General features: G+C 39.5%; 2 protein-coding genes across 2 annotated transcripts; one reads left to right on the top strand and one right to left on the bottom strand.

The window, feature by feature from the left end:
- Window positions 1–67: 67 nt before the first annotated feature.
- Window positions 68–9,544, bottom strand: chrne (cholinergic receptor, nicotinic, epsilon). Its single transcript, XM_085288740.1, has 12 exons — window positions 8,830–9,544; window positions 4,103–4,236; window positions 3,856–3,900; window positions 3,620–3,729; window positions 3,369–3,524; window positions 3,166–3,266; window positions 2,845–3,045; window positions 2,310–2,424; window positions 2,090–2,204; window positions 1,792–1,999; window positions 1,499–1,632; window positions 68–1,346 (listed from the first exon to the last, which is right to left on the bottom strand). The coding sequence occupies exons 1-12, from the start codon at window positions 8,897–8,899 to the stop codon at window positions 1,179–1,181; spliced, it is 1,557 nt and encodes a 518-aa protein (XP_085144866.1). The 5' UTR covers window positions 8,900–9,544; the 3' UTR covers window positions 68–1,178.
- A 3,390-nt stretch (window positions 9,545–12,934) lies between these two features.
- On the top strand, window positions 12,935–16,347 carry gltpd2b (glycolipid transfer protein domain containing 2b). Its single transcript, XM_085288732.1, has 4 exons — window positions 12,935–13,157; window positions 14,637–14,695; window positions 14,851–15,023; window positions 15,139–16,347. The coding sequence occupies exons 1-4, from the start codon at window positions 13,088–13,090 to the stop codon at window positions 15,752–15,754; spliced, it is 918 nt and encodes a 305-aa protein (XP_085144858.1). The 5' UTR covers window positions 12,935–13,087; the 3' UTR covers window positions 15,755–16,347.
- Window positions 16,348–17,052: the final 705 nt, after the last annotated feature.

Here is a 17,052-nt window from a genome sequence, read left to right as displayed (position 1 = left end):
TTTTTAAACAGCAGTCTATCAGTCACACAACAGTCAAACCTTTCTATGTGGTTTAATCTCACATTTTATTCCACTTTATTAAATATTATTATACACATTATAAAATTAATACAACCCGATGGCAGATCCAAACTTATTCGATGTGAGCTTTCCTTTGTTTTTGCCATAAACACACTATATTATAGAATATCTTCCCTAAATACACAACTGTGTAACTTTAAACACAGCTGGACACGAACAGAAAAACAAACATAGACCATTCAAGTCTTCAGTGTGTGAAATTTCAACAGTGTTTAGACTTGTTTTTATTTGCTAGCCCATTTCTGTCACATTTATTGAATCAGCTGAGTAACACCACTCAAAATAACTGTAAAAAATATGATCACAGTTTTAGGTTTTAGCCACACTTTGCAGATTCACACTGTCTGATGTATAAACATATAAAACACCTACTTAGACATTCAGTTCAAGATTAAAACACACACTTTGTAATAAACTAAAGAATTTGTTTTTTTAAAAAAAAGAAGTCCTGGTACAGTTAACGCCAAACAGTGTCCCACTGAGCCATCTACTGTAAGCAATACATTCCAAATAATAAGTCATAGTAAGAAGAATAAGGCTTTGATTTAGAGTTGGTTGGCTCATGTTACATATATAGATAATGACCATAAGACATAATATGTGTGCAGGGATATGTTTTCTGAGTGTTTTGTAGATGGTCATGCAAGTAAAATGGGTTCTTTAGTTAAAGCATACAGTGCCTGTAGCTTCATGTTATGCAAAACAAAGTCATAAAAGTCATTTTCTGCAATAGAATTAAATCCCTTTGCACAGTGGTGCAGTGCCGTTAACATTTTTTCTTCAAAATGCATCTATAAGCTGTAAGTCTGGGCTTGCATACATTCTCATACCCCAAAACTAACAAAAATAATTGTGATTTAATATAGAAATGCTGACAACTTAGTTTAGAAGTTAAGAAACGTTGAATGTTGATGCTCAGGTGTTTGACAAGCATGGAAACAGAAAGTTTTGATGTTATCAAACACAGACTTAACTCAGCCCTGAATCTTAACCATGGGATCAGTGAACAACATTGCGTTCATCATCATAAACAGCACGAGGCAAAATATACCTCGAAAACATTAAACAGAGACAAATTTCTTTTTTTCTCTCCTTTTTTAAGTTGGGACATATTTTTTACTCTCTCCTGGAAATGGTAATTCTGGGGCACGGTTGAAGTGTCCTGTTAGGAAGATCCACACTGTGCCGATGATGAATAGAGACATAGCAGCCCAGAAACACACTTTGTCGACCATTTTCCCAATCAAGACCCAGCTTTCAATTTCCTTGAGTTGGAAAGAAAGTGAACAAAAGCTTAAGTTCAAGTGAGGATATGGAAATGAAATGAAAGGAAATGAAAATTGACTGCAAAATATTACTCATCTAAAACGTCACTGAAGTTGAGTTAAAACAAACAAACAAACAAACAAACACTCACAGAGCCAATGGTATTTTGTTGCCTTGTACTGTCAGCAATGAAGTTGCAGGCATCCACACATTGCTTAATCTCAGGTGCAGCTTGGGCCAAACTCTTATATAGGTTAGCTGTGCTGCTGACATCTATACTGTCCACTAGAGGGAGGGAGACACTGCGTTAGATGACAATTTGCAGTGATCAGCACTAATTAAACCAGATACATTTTCTACTTTGATTTTCAAATATTTAAGTATTTGAGCTGAAATGTGAGCTAAAGACTGTGCTGAGTGTTGCTCTGTAATCAACGGTCTTACCAATGGATCGCGTGAGACCATGCCTCTCTCTTTGCTTGTCAAACATCATTTCACTGCGAGGCTGCTTGAGCACATATTCCTCTGCTCTCTGCATGAGGCCAAAGGAGCTGCGCCGCCGCTCCCTCACCCCATTTACCTCTGTTGTCACCTCACTATCGTCCACCAGCGGAGACATGCCCAAGAAGCGGGGAACCATTTTCAAGAACAGCTGCAGCAGGCAATAGAAGTTAACAACAGTCACTTTACTGAAATAACTCTTTAAAAAACAAGTTTACTCGTCTCCGTGGAGGGCACTTACATGTTTGAGGGTTTGGGACATACTGTGAGTGCTGGGGCTGCGCAGTGAGAAGTTCAGCACTACAATTTGATTTGTAGCAATGAGAGTAGTGACACACATCACGAAGATCAGGTACCTGGGGAAGACATTAGAGAGATCTTTGTTGGAGGGCAGGCTCAAACTGTTTGGATTGAAGCAAAACAAACCAGCAGGGGTCAGCAGAGAGGACATGCTGACTCACTTTCCAATTAGAGGGACAGACAGAGAGGTCTCGGGGATCTTCTGAGCAATAAGAAAAAGGAAGACAGTCTGAGCCAGCAAAACAGAGATGGACACGGTCAGCTTCTGTCCTCCAGCTGTGAGGGAGCAGCAGAGAATTAGACCGGTTGGACCCAAAAAAAAAAGGACATTCTTCTCTTTCATCTACTTCAGGCATCAAGGAATGCTTTGTAATATTTCATGATTTAAGACTTAAAAGTCAGCTGTATTACAGTAACATCAGTCTTAGAGCTTTAGCTGAATGCTTTCCACATCAAACCTTTAGGCTCTGTAGTTCAGTTACTTTGAATTAGCAGTTAGTGATTATTTTTTATTAATTAGTGACAAACACAATAAAAAGGCTAAGTCCAAATTATTTTAAAATTATTATGGAGAGCAAATCAAGTTCATTATTGTTTTGTTTTACATCTGAATACAGAAAATTATGAGACAAATGTGTTCATCTGGCATGTTTCAAACTTTAGTAGTGAAACAGGAAAAGCATTGACCTTACTGACCTTGTGCAGGTAGGAAGTAGGCCAGTACGACCAGAGATGAGATAAGGGAACAGGGCAGGATAACATTGATGATGTAGAACAGCGGCTTCCTTTGGATGACCAGATTGAACAAGATCTCCTGATACTCCAGGTCATCTGGGGAATACCGACTGTTGATCATCTTCCTGGCTGGACGATGGACAATGGCCCACTCACCATTCTCTAAAGGGTGTAAATGCAAAAACCTGAAGGACTTTCAAAACTTGAATATTATGATTGTTAATGTGGACTGAGGCATGGATTGATGTGTGGATGGATGGATGGATGGTGTATTTACAGTACCTGTGAAAGCCTCAGGGTCGATGTCCACCCATTCAATAATCTCCCCCATTTCTCCAACAGCCAAGGTAAGATCCACTTCATTGGCACTGTAAGTCTGGGATCTACGGTTGTGGCAATCAAGCCAAAGTTTAATAGAAGCAAATGCATAAAGAAAGACTTACATATAATATAAACGTAGATTTCAAATGATTAATAAATCCCACCTGAATGCAAGTGTGCAGTTTTGATAATCAAACGGAAAGTAGGTGATCTCAATGGCACATGTGCTGCGATAGATAGCAGGAGGCAGCCAGTAAATCCCACCATCACTGCTGATCAACACATTGGCATAGTAGGCCACATCAAATTTGCCATCAATGCTGTGGACAAAGACCAGAACCGGTTAACAAACAAACTGTCCAGAACGCAAAAAACAAAAGAGACAGAATTGCGCTCCTTTTTGTTACTGCCTTACTTGTTTTCAAGAACTATATCGGGAAGCCAGACAGTTTTGCACGGGACACGAATAACCTCAATGCCATAATACTGAGATGCATTCCAGGCAAGGCGGTAATCATTCCATTGCTGTGGTTTGAGAAAAAGATCAGCAGTGAGATTAAAAGCTGGACAAAGACGAGGGAGAAATGCCTTCTACCAAAACTCTCAAACAAAGAAAGGAAAATGACAACCACGAAGAGAGATACAACTCACAATCTCAATCCACACATTGGTTGTAAGAGTCTCCTCCTTTTCATTCTGTAGGAATGAGAGAAGAGATTGATTGAGCTGTGTAGCTCATGTGATAGTGGCTGTGGTAAATGCACACCAGAGAGATTATTATTAATCGCATTTTTTAACCGTAATGCTTTTGAATATGTTTCCACCCTTAAGTAATGCTCATACATTCTTAATGTGCGGAAAAGATGTATTGCAAAAAGTAGCAAAATGAAGCTTTTACCAGGGAAATAAGATTAGTGAGGGTCAGCTTGATCTGAACCCCCACTTTGTCTTCAGGATGTAATACTGGACGTATATTCTTGTTGTAGTTTTTGAACAAGTCCCCGATCAGCTCTGTCTCCTGATTACATTGCACTGCATGAAGAAAAGCATCAAAATTACATAGGAATATATCTGGTTATTATTACACAAGATGCTGTTGTGCAAAAGGTTTCGTACTTTATAATATTTCTGTTTGTATTGTTGTTACATTGTGATGTCCATGCAATACAGTCCCATAAGTTTGGATATCTGCATATCAGTACTCTCCAATAATATTAACAAGGACAAATATTATTTTAATGTCACTGAAGATATTATGTTTATAGCTCTACGATAGAATGTCAATCTCTCACCCTATGTCAGCTGGGATAGGCTACAAACTCTAGAGATTAGCCAATCTATGATTCCAGAGTTCAAAGATTATGCTAAAAATAGCAGTCATTGCCATTGTATTGTACTCCTTGAGTACTACTACTGCTCCTGACCATATATCCAAACAAAGGTCAAGAGAGACTAGGAGAGACTAAATGGAGGTTATTTCCAACCTCTTGCTTCTTCTCTCCCAGCTGTCACTATCCATAGCTCACATTACATAGTGGCCTATCAAAACTCTCAAATGGGACTTTAAGTCAAACTCGGGTCATCTACAATAATCATCAGTGTTATCCTTTGGCAAAAATGGTGACAGTAATACAAAGCAGAAAATATGTCATCTCCCATGAGATCCTGGGTGTCCCAGTCAGGCACAAATATGTCACTTAGTTTGAACAGTAATTTACCCATATGATTTTTTTTCTTAAGGCTTGGTCAGTTTCTACTTATTGCGCTTGGTTAATAGATGACTCTGGATATAAGAAGGATGAATGAATAAATGTAACAGTGAAATATGAGATGTGATATGCAGGAGTTTGTGTTTGAACTAAGACCATCCCCCATTTGAATTTCTAAGCAATTTTTCCCTCTAATTTCATCATTGATTAAAACAAAAACTGGTATTTTGATATTCCTTATGGTGTATATTATGCCAGCTTATTAATCACAAGCTGTTTTAATGATGGATAGCTGCAAAGACACCATGCTGATCTTGCTTAGTTTTAGGTACAAGAACTCATTCTGGGTACAGTAAGCAGAACATAGTGTGTCTGTACTGAGTAAATGGATGACTTCAGAAGTTATACGTTGTCTGACTTTTAAGTGGGCCTCGTGAGCATGCAGTATATTTCTAAATATCAGTCAGTTAAAGGGTGAGTTAAATATATGGTGCCAAGTTTTTGACCTCATCATTTCCTGTAGTTGACACTACAATAGGTTAGCTCAGACAGAGGGACGGGAGAGTGATGTTTGGAAATTAGAGGCAGAGCCTGCAGGCAACCACTGAAGGGATGTGTGTTTGATATATATATATATATATATATATATATATATATATATATATATATATATATATATATATATATATATATATATATATATATATATATATATATATATATATTTGATTACTTCATGATTTATGATGATGGCAGAGAAGGTCAGTAAGAAGCTAAGTAAACATTACAGTATCCCTGTTTAAGATTTTGCTGAATGCTAACACACTACTTTTTCAAAACTGTGCCAGTTTTATTATTTTATTATTATTTTCATTTTATATAGCACATTTCATTCCACATAAACACAATGTGCTTACTGATTAAAAAAAAAAAGCTAAAAATGTAGGTAGATTTGCAACGTTTTGAGGTAATAAAACCAAAACTTTACAAGATATAGAATACAAATTAACACTCAAACACTGTAAGTATGTGAGAATAAAAAGGTTTTAATGTTCATTTTTAAATGTAGACATAGTTGGTGCTGGTAGTTTTGTTCCAAAGAACAGGACCACAGCAAGTAAAAACACCGTCAGCATACTTGGATCTTATTCTATCTTATTCTGGAAAAAGATCTGCAGCTGATGACCTGGGAGGTCTAGTTGGGTTATAGACACTGAGCAAGTCAGAGATGTTGATGAGAGTCAAACCACTAAGTGCTTTTTGAACTGGCAGATGTATTTTAAAAGTAATGCTTTGCTGAGTGATATAACAAAGCCATAGTATATGCAAGAGCCCGCAAACAGTTTCAAACAATACTTTAGGGCCATAATGATCCAAACTGTAAGCTGACCAGAATTCTCACATGTAAACAAAAAGCCATCAAATTATAGTGAAACCAGTAAGAATCACCACATCCCAAATAATGAGAGCGATGCATCCTAACCTGGAATATCCTGATAGAAATCTGAGAGCTGATGAGATCAAGCATGCAGAGCAAAATAAAATACGGAGAGGGCGATAAAGAAGACTGCAGTGACAATTTCTGTCTGATCTGATTTGTGCAACACACAAATACAATACAAGGAATGAATGCAGGGAAGACGGACATTGTGTAGCAATTGATGAGTTAATACACATTAGCATGCTGCCTGAGCTCTAAGGGGAGTATAAAAGAAAGTATGTAGGGGCAGTCATGGTATCTTTTTTATCTCGGGGAATGTTTGTTTCTATCAGGCAGCTTTGATTTCTGCCTCATTCAGTGACTGCCTCACACGCTTTTTTGGCCTACATATTTCCCCTTCTTTGGATATTTTCTCAGTGCGGCGTAGGGAGGTTTATTATGGAAAATCCCTACACATGAGAAAACCTGCTGATTTTCATTCAGGAAGCGAGTGGGGATGTGTTGATAGCAGCCAGGCTTCATTAGCCATACCAGGCTATAGTTCCTGTGCTGCCTGGCCAAGGAAAACATCATCTGAGATTCAGATTTTATTTTGTGGCCGAGGACAGACAATGGCTCATTAATCCTGTGGCTATATAAAAAGGTCCACATGGTTTTCTGAAATTAAGGGTGAGAAAGCTCCTTCATTATTCATACAGTAAAACAGTACAAGGAATTTTAGTCACTATACTGTTCTTAATGTCTCTTGATAGTGTCTTCCTGTCCTATGAGCAACAAAATTAAAAATTCTGTATACTGTCAAAATGTAATTAATTTTTTTAGACACAAAAAATGACATTTTGACAGTAATTCGTCATGTGCATGTGTGTTATCTTTTAATGTGATTTAGAAAAGAAGAGAAACAAGAAGAAGTGTATGGTACCTTCCTAAGAGGATTCCAGCGCATCGTGTTCTGAAGACAAACACTAACACCCGAGGTGGAGCAGAGATTCCTGATATCACACTTGGATTACATTTGACCTCATACCAAGATCATAAGTTCATCTGTTTATCTGCTATCAAATCGTAACAACAGTGTCAGTTTAATCTCAAAATTCCTATAGTCCTCTATTGAAGTGCAAGGCATGAAGAGATTCTATCATTATTCTGTGATGTTCCACAGTCACGAGTCATATTTCCAGCATTTTAATCTTTGATTTCTATTCCTTTAATGTATCAATACAAAAACTGAGAGTCCAGATTTCAGCTTGACACTTACACATACCTGTACTTGGTCTGAGAGGAATTTGGTAATGAATGTGATATCCACCAAATAGCTGGATTCAAGAAACCTTTCCCCCCTCAAATACAAGAACAAACCACCATAACTTTAGATCCTGAATTTACAAATGGATTCACAAGTATTTGTTTTTCAATTTTCCATCATCTCCTGGCTTTCATTGCAGCTTTATGACATCCTCTTACCTCATATTGTCATGTCATTTTATTTATATAGCAGATTTTAAACAACAGTAGTTGGCCTAAAGTGCTTTCCAGGTTAATGCATTTACATCACAGGCCTACAAAAACCTAACTGCAAAACATACAGCAACATGATAAAATGAAAATCAACCAACTAGTTAAAAAAAAGTGTAAAAACCCTGGGGTAAAGTTGTGCTGTGGGATAAGAATGATCTGGACCATTAAGAACAGCTTACACACTCTCATACTGTTGCTGTCATGAAAAATCATAGAGGAAGTTACGCTTTCCTTCTGATTTGTTAACTGATGTTTTTATCTAATTGTATCAAATATACTTAATGGTTATGGAATAGACGGTCATACTTTGTATGTTGTTAACCTTTTATACCAGCGGTCCCCAGCCTTTTTTGCGCCACGGACCGGTTTATGCCCGACAATATTTTCACAGAAAATAAAACTAGTACTGGTATCGAAAAAAGAAGATTTATTCATAACACAAGTGAAACGACCCAGAAAAACCGAGTAAACGACAAAAACAATAACAAAATAACGCTAAAAATCGATAAAAACCCTGAAAACCATACATTTCACACCCGAACCTCAACTCTTGCAGCCCAGTACCAAATGACTCACGGACCGGTACTGGTCCGTGGCCCGGGGCTTGGGGACCGCTGTTTTATACCATGCACAAAAACATAGTGCAACAGTATAAAGGAAGCAAATATTCTAATTCACTAGTGTGCACCAAAAAAAAGCCAAATTAGACAGTCTACAAAATCCTTGTTAGAGAAGTTGCAGATATGATATCAACAGAAGAAAAATTACTGCTTCCAGTTTAAAACAATATATGCAAGTTTACAGCTGTGTTAGTTTGCCTCTACAACTTTTTACATGTTTTCATGAGGTCTAAAGTACAGCAAGTTTTCTGTACCCTGCCAGTCACCACAAGAAGAGTTGGCTATCTCTGTGCCAGTCGGCGAGGATGTGCCAAAAGTTTGCAAGTGCGTCACTTACCCAGTCCCGCTAAAGTCCCAAGAATAGTTACAACTCCGAAAGCTATCCAAAGACTGCGCACTGCCATCATATTCCAAGACCTCTCTGCTGCTCTGCACTGTACTGTGCTGTGCTGCACTATATTGAAATATAAAGTGAGATACAGAAAGACAGTGAGACTGAAGGCAGATGAAGAGCTCTAAATCCCCCTACCAAACGTCCTGACTGTCACCCACCACGGCTGTCACTATCCGGGGTTCAGATTACACACCAGCTGAAAGCACTAAACCAGGACTTCCAGTCACTCTCCAGGCACCCACAATAATAATCATCATCATCATTAGATAGCAACTCCAACATTAGACAAAAACTAGGAGTGTCCAGGATATTCCAGATATTTCTGAAGGTAGCAATGAGACCTGTAAGCGAGACCTTATACAGCAGGAGTACTCGCATCATCAGGATAGAAAATTTCAGTTGTCAGATCGATGTATGGTCAGTGCACAGCACGAGGGCCAGTGTCACTGACAGGATTAGTGGTTGGTGTTTCCTCTTTAATCTGTCACTCACCTTTGTATCCACTAGACATGCGTAGAACTTTAAAATTTTGGTGTCAGTGTTAAAGATCGATGCAGGAAATGGCTAAATCCCACAGGTTACAGCAGGGTGAACAGGTGACTGGTGGTGCACACCTCCTATGCGTGTCCAGAGTATTGATTCTTACAGTAAACCTTGCAGGACCTCAGCGGTGAGATAGTGTCTGCAGAATAATGGGGTTAGAGGGCTGCACATAAACCCCATGAAACCAGGGAGCCCAAGAGTCTGACCTGTCAGGTTGTTTTAGCAATTCATTTAAAATGCAGAGACTAGATTTGTTGTCATAATAAAGGCTGTGATTAATCTAAGGAGTGTCTCTTTGCAGTGGCAAGGGCAACAGACTGATTTTTGGAATGTGCCATGTGAGTTGCACAGTATGTGATGTACTTCTAAATATACAATTGGGGAAACAGAGTTGAGCTTCTTTAAGGTAACTGGAGCCTCCAGAAGGCAGATTGTGTGTCTCGCACTCAGAGCTCAGAAGCAGAAAGGCTCGAGCTGTGGGCCTTCAAATTCCAGAGAGCAGAGCTGTTTTATATCCAAACAGGTGTCAAATTAAAGGGAAAAAAAACATTAAACCTTTGAACCCTACTAGCGGTTCTGTTATACTGTGTGGGAGTCAACTCATCCTGTCAAAGGGAAGGGTCACAGCAAATCAATACAAAGTTCAGAGTGATCTTTCTGTCCTGATGGGAGCTTTCTGTTCGAGGGGAGGCCTGTCCAGAGGACATCAGGGCTCAGTGAGTGACTTGATGATGATGAATTATATGCTATGACCCCCGTATTATGTAAAATCTATGCCATAGAGCACTTAAGGTGTCCTAACTAAGATTACTTATGGTGGGTTTCCTGCATTTTTTCCACCTGTCTATATATATGCATTATACATTAATAACAAAACTCTGTTATTTTCCCTCATTATAATAAAGCTTCTGCTTTTATACTCGACATGCCTCATTCACCCATTCACACAAGTACCTTTCTTTCTAAGTGCTTTCTATCTAACATATAAACACATTCACACTGACATGAGCAACTTTGGGATCAGTACTTTGACCAAGGATACTTTGTCATGCAGACTGGAGTAGGCAGGAATCAAACCACTAATTTTCACATTAGTAGATGGTCTGCTTTATCTTCTCAGCTACAGCCTTCCAAAACATGTTCTGTTTAGGTTAATGTTTCCACATTACAACCACTCTGAGCAATGTGCTGTGTTTATATTTGTTACCCTCTTCTCTACTGCTAAAGTACAGCATTATACTCTCAAGCCCACCCGATTAGCATCAGAAAATAACTCACATGGAGGCTAGTTAGTGCGACATGTGAGACACGTGTGTGTAACTGTTTTTATAGCTACAGCCAACAACTACAACTAGCGTTTCAAATATAGCTACTACAAGGGAAGCTGGGGGGATCAAAATATTGTTGGGTTAATCTGAATATGAAATGACACAGGCAGTGCCTTGTTTTGGAATTCAAATAAAACTCTGAAACCTTGTTGCAGAGAAGACAATAGAGAAGTCTGAAACTTCAGCCTACAAGTCATTAGGGGTCAATCCTCCAATTATCAATAAATAAAACGTTTTATGCTTTTAAATGACTACACTGCTGTTATTATATTTTCTCACCCAGCTCGGGATCTTTTTGCTCTGTTGAAATGGGAAATTTGTTTGGGAACGATTTCAACAAACACCAAACTTGATAGCATGAGTAATCCCAGCACTGTGGTTAAATGTTTTGATTATCCAGATGGGGTTTTCAGTAGTGCAGTAATGCTGTGCAGCAACTTTACTGGAAAATCCAGTGTGGTTTTATCTTTGCCCCCCGTGTAACCTTTGAGTATAAAAAACAGTGTGAGAAACACAGCTTGAATCTGAATCGCTTCATGTTCACATCACCAGCTGGCTATATGCTTTTGTAATGTCTGTTATTGCATCTCAGCGTTTAATAGGAAATACAAGCTGTTTTTTTTTTTTTCATTTAATACCATATAATATCATATTGGATCCATCTCACACCTGGACACCACCGCGCCATAACAGAGATTACAAAAAAAATAATTAAAAAAAGGGGCAAATAGACTGAAAAGACTTTTTATCCCAGAGCTGCATAATGCAGCAATTTCCACATGAATGTGCTCTGTGTGATAAAGTGTTTCGCAATCTGGGAGATTGAAGAAAGGTTGCTTTTGTCTGTTTTTAAAACAATCTGTTATATAGTTTGATATAGTTTATGGTTTTTGCATACTTTTTTTATGACTGCTGTGAGTGATCTTTGCACTGTTGAGACTGCACTTAATTTTATTGTACACCCAACATGCTACAGTGACAATAAAGGTATTCTCTGTTTTCTGTTCTGTGTGGTATCAAATGGTTTCTGAATGTGTCCCAAGGTTTCCCAGGGATTTAGCCTCCCCTTCTCAGTTGCTGCCTATCTTGGACAAGATCAGCCATTGGTTGCGGAGAATAAAAGCTCTGTGACCAGCCCCCGCCCCAAACTGGGAATGAATGCCCCTGCTTTCACTTTTTCCCCGCTCATCCGCAGAAGAAATACCATTGTTGAGTCCCTCTTTAGGAGCACAGACGGCCAGGCTTGAGTGTGGCGTTCAATGTCTGTACCTCCTCGTGTGATAGCAGGACCAACCTCTGAGCTTCCAACAATTATCATTATCAGAGGCAATAAGGATGAGAACACCTTTTATGAGTCACATCAGTCCGCAATGTTTTACTAATATGGCTCAGACGTCACTTTTTTAAACAAAAAGTTTGATAATTTGCATGTAGTAGTTCAAAATAATATTTGTATGAATTAGGTTTTGTGCAAAATATGATGACAGGAAAGAGGAAATAGCTTCTTTAATAAAAACAAAAGATTCACTTCCCTTTTGAGTCACATCTTTCTACAAATAGAGTTTCATGTGTGGAAATCTTTGTTCCTTTTGGCATCTCGACCAGTGCAAGTTTGGATTATTATTTATTAACATGTCTGTCTGTGTAGCCACCAAAATTAAATACAAACCCTTGGTCATCGTGACTTTAACACACTGCCTAATGATTGATATACTGTCATGGAGTGTATGAATTAGTGATAGAGAGAGCGAAAGGAGAGAAGAGGGAGGAGGGAAAGTGGTGGTCATGGGAGGAGAGGCAAGGGAGCAAGTGTTTCCTCAAGCTGACCAGGAATATAGTGCACATATAGCGGGAGGTTACAGGAGGACACCCTGTGTTGGCTCTGCTTTATCAGCTACTGGCCACACTCAGCTGATCTCTGGACCCTGGGGTTGAGCAACGCGAGAGACAGGCAGCTCTGAAATCACAAAGGCAGCACGGGAAGCCACACAGATTTTAAACAAAGTCGCAGAAAAAGCTGGATAGAAACCGCAACCTCGGGCTTGAGGAGGTGACGAGGGAAAAGGGCAGTTTCAAAATAGAGCAAGAATAGAGTTAAAGATTAATAGGGGCCATAGTGGTGGACAGGAGGTTTTGTTTGAGGTTTTGGGGAGGAGTATGAAGGATTGGAGAGGAGGGTGGGGGGGTCAGAGGCAGTGGTCTGGGAGAAAGTAATTTCAGTGACAGCCAGTGCCAGGGGACCAGAACTCATGTGAAACAGAGGAATTAAAAGATAAAGGAAAGAAAAAGGGACAAGAGGCAGACTGGACGGCCCCACACTGGACTTCAGTATGGGTGTAAAGAGCAAGGCTGCTGCAGCTATCCTTATCCTGCTGCTGTTCCTTGGCTCGCTGTGGCTACGTGAGTTTCTCTCTGTGTGGGTGCGAGCGTGTGTCTTTGATTCTCATGCTGTACTACTTAGTCTAAACAATCAGTGTGTTGTTTGTTCCGGATCAACAATGTCACATGATACCAAGCAGCCTTGATGTACAAAATACATTTAATATTACACATTTATTTACGGTAATGAAATAGTTACCCTTATTTTTCAAATAAGCTACTTCACAAATAATCTTTTACTGGTAAAGATTCTTGAAGGGTTATGTAAGTAACCCTCCAAGAATAATCTGTAAGCCTTAAAAATGTCACTGCGTTTTGCCTCATTAAAAAGAAGTAAAAGTGATTCATTGTCAAAGGAAATCAGTAAGTGGCTCCACTGTGACCTTTTAAAGGGCTAAGGAGCCACTTACTGATCTTTCTAAAAAATGTTCAAACTCAGTCCATGTGATCTGTCTTTGTCTAGTTTGTATTTATAATTCAGAATATTGGCCCCGGTTTTTAGTTGAAAGCATGAAATGTCACTTCTGCGTTTTTATAGTCAGGATGGAGACCATTTACAATAATTCATAGTCGAGTTATTTCTGCTGTTGCAGGTAAATCTGTGCTGTGTTTAATCTGAACTCATTTGCTTGTTTGCTAGTTTTCAGTATTTTGACCAGAAGCTCGATAACCTGAATGTTTATGGGTCAGTTTGGAGGATGAACCTGTGAATGTTTCTGCTGCTGATTCTGTGATTTGCAGTAACCTCACAGCTCCCTTAAAAAACACCAAACACTCCGCAGCACTCAGCATGCTCAACACAGCTGTTGCCACTGTCACTGGCAACAATGTGTCTGTAAGGGTCTTGTTGTAAATAAACTGAACAGTGCCAAACTTTCATTAGCAACTTGCACATCAGTTAAGATGATAGGCAGGTAGATAAGTTGGTCTTTACATACAGAGATATACAATATGACGTAATACAGGATACAAGGACACCTTCTTACAATCATTTCCATGAGATAACAAAACTGTTAGATAACGGTGCTTCATGAATGTTACATTTCAGCCAGCTATAATCAAAATATCAATAACAATAGAAAATATTTTAAACAGTGACAGCGTGAGAAGGATTGTTTAATGAACCTACATAATACCACTACCTGCACCAGCAGCTCCTCTTACAGCTGCGAAGTGGGTTTCAGCTCATTGGTTTATCCTTTTAGTTCACTCTCACAACTTTGCTTCTTCTTCTTTCTTTTTTTTTTAAAAGAAAGCACTGAAAGCTCGACCATATTGTAGTAGCTCACCATGAAACTGCAGACAAACACTAGCTGAAAATAGCATGAGCCATTAAGAGACCGTTATTTAGTTCACGGGTTTGTCGACACGCAAAGATAAACCAAGCTAAAGCTGTGTGACTATCTGAAAGATTAAATGATAACAATATCAATATTGCTCTGTGAACCAAAACTAACTGTAACCCTTGGTCTTTTTTCTCTTTTCAATGGTCCACTTCAGAGGGGGGGTTGGATTACCACTGGGATTCTTGTGTAAAAGGTTATAATCAGTTAAATAAGGTAAGAGTACCTCCTGAATCTGATATTAGATTGCTTGCAGACTATGAAGTGGATTTCTTTGTTTTTTTTTAAAACAAATGTCGTGCTTTCTTTCTTCCTTTGTCCCCTGCCGATTGCACCCACATTCATGCACTGCCCATCCCCCCCACCATTAGCTTCACCAGCTGTCCAACAGCAGTGTGGGCGATGGAGCTGAGAGCCAGCTTGAGCTGTGCCCCGGTCAGACCTTCCAGGTGTCACTTCTGCTCTCCCACCTGCTGGATGCCCCAACTCACAACTCTGATGTGCTGCTGCAGCCATATCTGTCCAGCTGGGACGAGCTTGTCAAGTAGGATTTTCAGATAAAGATTTGTTTACGGCCATCAGGAAGAAAAGTTATTTGTTGTTTGCTGATTATCTGAAATCTGTAAGCTGCTTTATCCTGTTCTGTGTTACTCTTCTAGTTTCATGGACTCTCTGGGGCCAATGGTGGGACTGATATCTAAAGAGATAGAAAGTAAGACTTCTATAATTCGCCAGCTGGCCCTGACGGCAGACGGGAACCCTGAAGCAGAGGTAGGCCCGGATCTACATTCCATAAACTCTGTAAACTCACAGGGTGGTGGGACAAAGAATAAGGCGTCGGTGCACACCAGTGCTTATCACTCTGTGCGCTCTATGATCTTGGTGGAGCTGAATCAAGGCCTGGTGAGTTTCCACCACCAGACAGACTCTGGATGCCGGACTCTACTGCGCCTGCATCGCGCTCTGCTTTGGCTGAAGCTCTTCCTGGAGAAGCTGGCTGAGACACCAGTGGAGGGACGGCTCAGGAGTCCCTCTGACCTGTGTCGTGAGGCCTACAAGAGCACCCTCGCTCAACACCATACATGGTACGTCCGCAAGGCCGCCGAGCTGGCCTTCATTGCCCTGCCAGAGCGGGGTTTCTTTTTCAGGCTGGTGTGCGTGCAGAACCAGGAGGAGATGAGCAAAGTGCTGCACAGGGTGTCTCGGGCCATCGGAGAGGTTTATGACCGGACACAGAAAGCTCTGGAGGAACATGGCATGCTGGACTTGCCATAAAAAATGAGATAATCAGACTGGACACAGGGGCACTGCTGCTGTTTTACCCGTCTTTGGGTTGTGCTTCTGCTCTGTATCCTTGGCGTCATATATTGGATTTAGATACAAATAAGATGCAAGCTTTTCTACGATGCAAGAATTGACTTGTTTTTCACCCAGAACTCCGCTTTTTTTTTTTTCTTCTACGGACCAAAGTGCTGAGTCAACAATCAACATGTGACATTCAGCTTTACTTTGATGTTTCTCATCAGATTTTATGGGGTACTATCTCAAACTTTGTTGCTGATGATTATGGTTTAGACTGTGCATTATTTACAAAAGTATAATTGATTTTTTTAAATAGCGCATGTGTAACTAAAATTGACAATTGGTAATTGCTATATTAAAAAGAACTGCCCCTTTTCAGTGTTATTCCTCTGGTAAATTACCTCGTAACTATCGTGTTGGTCTGAAATCTCCACGCGACCAAATGGATTAGAAAGTTACTGCTTCACAGTGATGCTGTGTGTAGAGTATGGCTTTGTTATTTTTACATCTATGTCATTTTTTTGTATCATGTTAATGATTAATTAAAAAAAAAAGAGAAGACAATCCATTTGATTATTTCTACTCATCGTGTGATCCAGCAATGGAAAAACATTTAACTGGCAATAAAATGTTCTTTATGTTGTGCACCAACCAACCAGTAGAGGTTCCAGTGCCCTGCTAGAAGTCACATCACAGTGAATATAATCTGGTCTATGTGGCACTCTTACCTATACACACTCTGCACTTTTTGTCTGAATCCAAATGCAAAGGCTTTTCCTGTCCGAATACGTTTGGTATTACTGTTATAATATCAAAGAATATTCCGTATTATATTACAGAGTACACGTGTAACAGAGAGAATAGCATGTGTATGACTCATCTGCACTGCTGGTGTTGATTAGACTGTTTTAAACCCAGCAGTACCTCCAACGCTGGCTCCATTTTTATGAAACGCTTTCTTTCTGAGTGGGCAACGGTGGAGAAAATGGGGTTAAAGTCACGGAGTGCAGAGGAGACAGGAGCTGGGTAAAGGTCAGGAAGCGGAAGTACACTTCACCTTTAATCCTGTCAACCACTTGGTGGCAGACTATTTAAAGCAACTGCCACAGGGGGGGGAAAGTACAACTTATAAAGCATCCACATTTTTCTCCTGTCTACAGTCAAAGTGACCTGTGACATGGATGGCATAATCATTTTGTGAAAATCAAGTTTATTTTGTATATAATCATCATATATTATATATACCATATATTACTGTTTTAAACAGTAAT

The sequence above is a fragment of the Mchenga conophoros genome, linkage group LG10 (assembly GCF_057382185.1).
Source record: "Mchenga conophoros isolate Kocher_MC1m ecotype Shallow Benthic linkage group LG10, M_conophoros_male_GT1.1, whole genome shotgun sequence".
Classification (NCBI taxonomy): Eukaryota; Metazoa; Chordata; class Actinopteri; order Cichliformes; family Cichlidae; genus Mchenga; species Mchenga conophoros.
Note: the sequence above shows the minus strand (reverse complement) of the source record. Positions and strands in the feature narration are given on the sequence as shown.

Excerpts from the sequence above, each read along its gene's own strand:
- chrne (XM_085288740.1), bottom strand. The coding sequence starts at position 8,899 with ATGATGGCAGTGCGCAGTCTTTGGATAGCTTTCGGAGTTGTAACTATT. Across the intron at positions 3,267-3,368 it reads AACTGCACACTTGCATTCAG|ATCCCAGACTTACAGTGCCA; the intron begins GTGGGATTTATT and ends CCACAACCGTAG. Across the intron at positions 2,000-2,089 it reads TGTCCCAAACCCTCAAACAT|CTGTTCTTGAAAATGGTTCC; the intron begins GTAAGTGCCCTC and ends TGCCTGCTGCAG.
- gltpd2b (XM_085288732.1), top strand. The coding sequence starts at position 13,088 with ATGGGTGTAAAGAGCAAGGCTGCTGCAGCTATCCTTATCCTGCTGCTG. Across the intron at positions 13,158-14,636 it reads CCTTGGCTCGCTGTGGCTAC|AGGGGGGGTTGGATTACCAC; the intron begins GTGAGTTTCTCT and ends GGTCCACTTCAG. Across the intron at positions 14,696-14,850 it reads GTTATAATCAGTTAAATAAG|CTTCACCAGCTGTCCAACAG; the intron begins GTAAGAGTACCT and ends CCCCACCATTAG.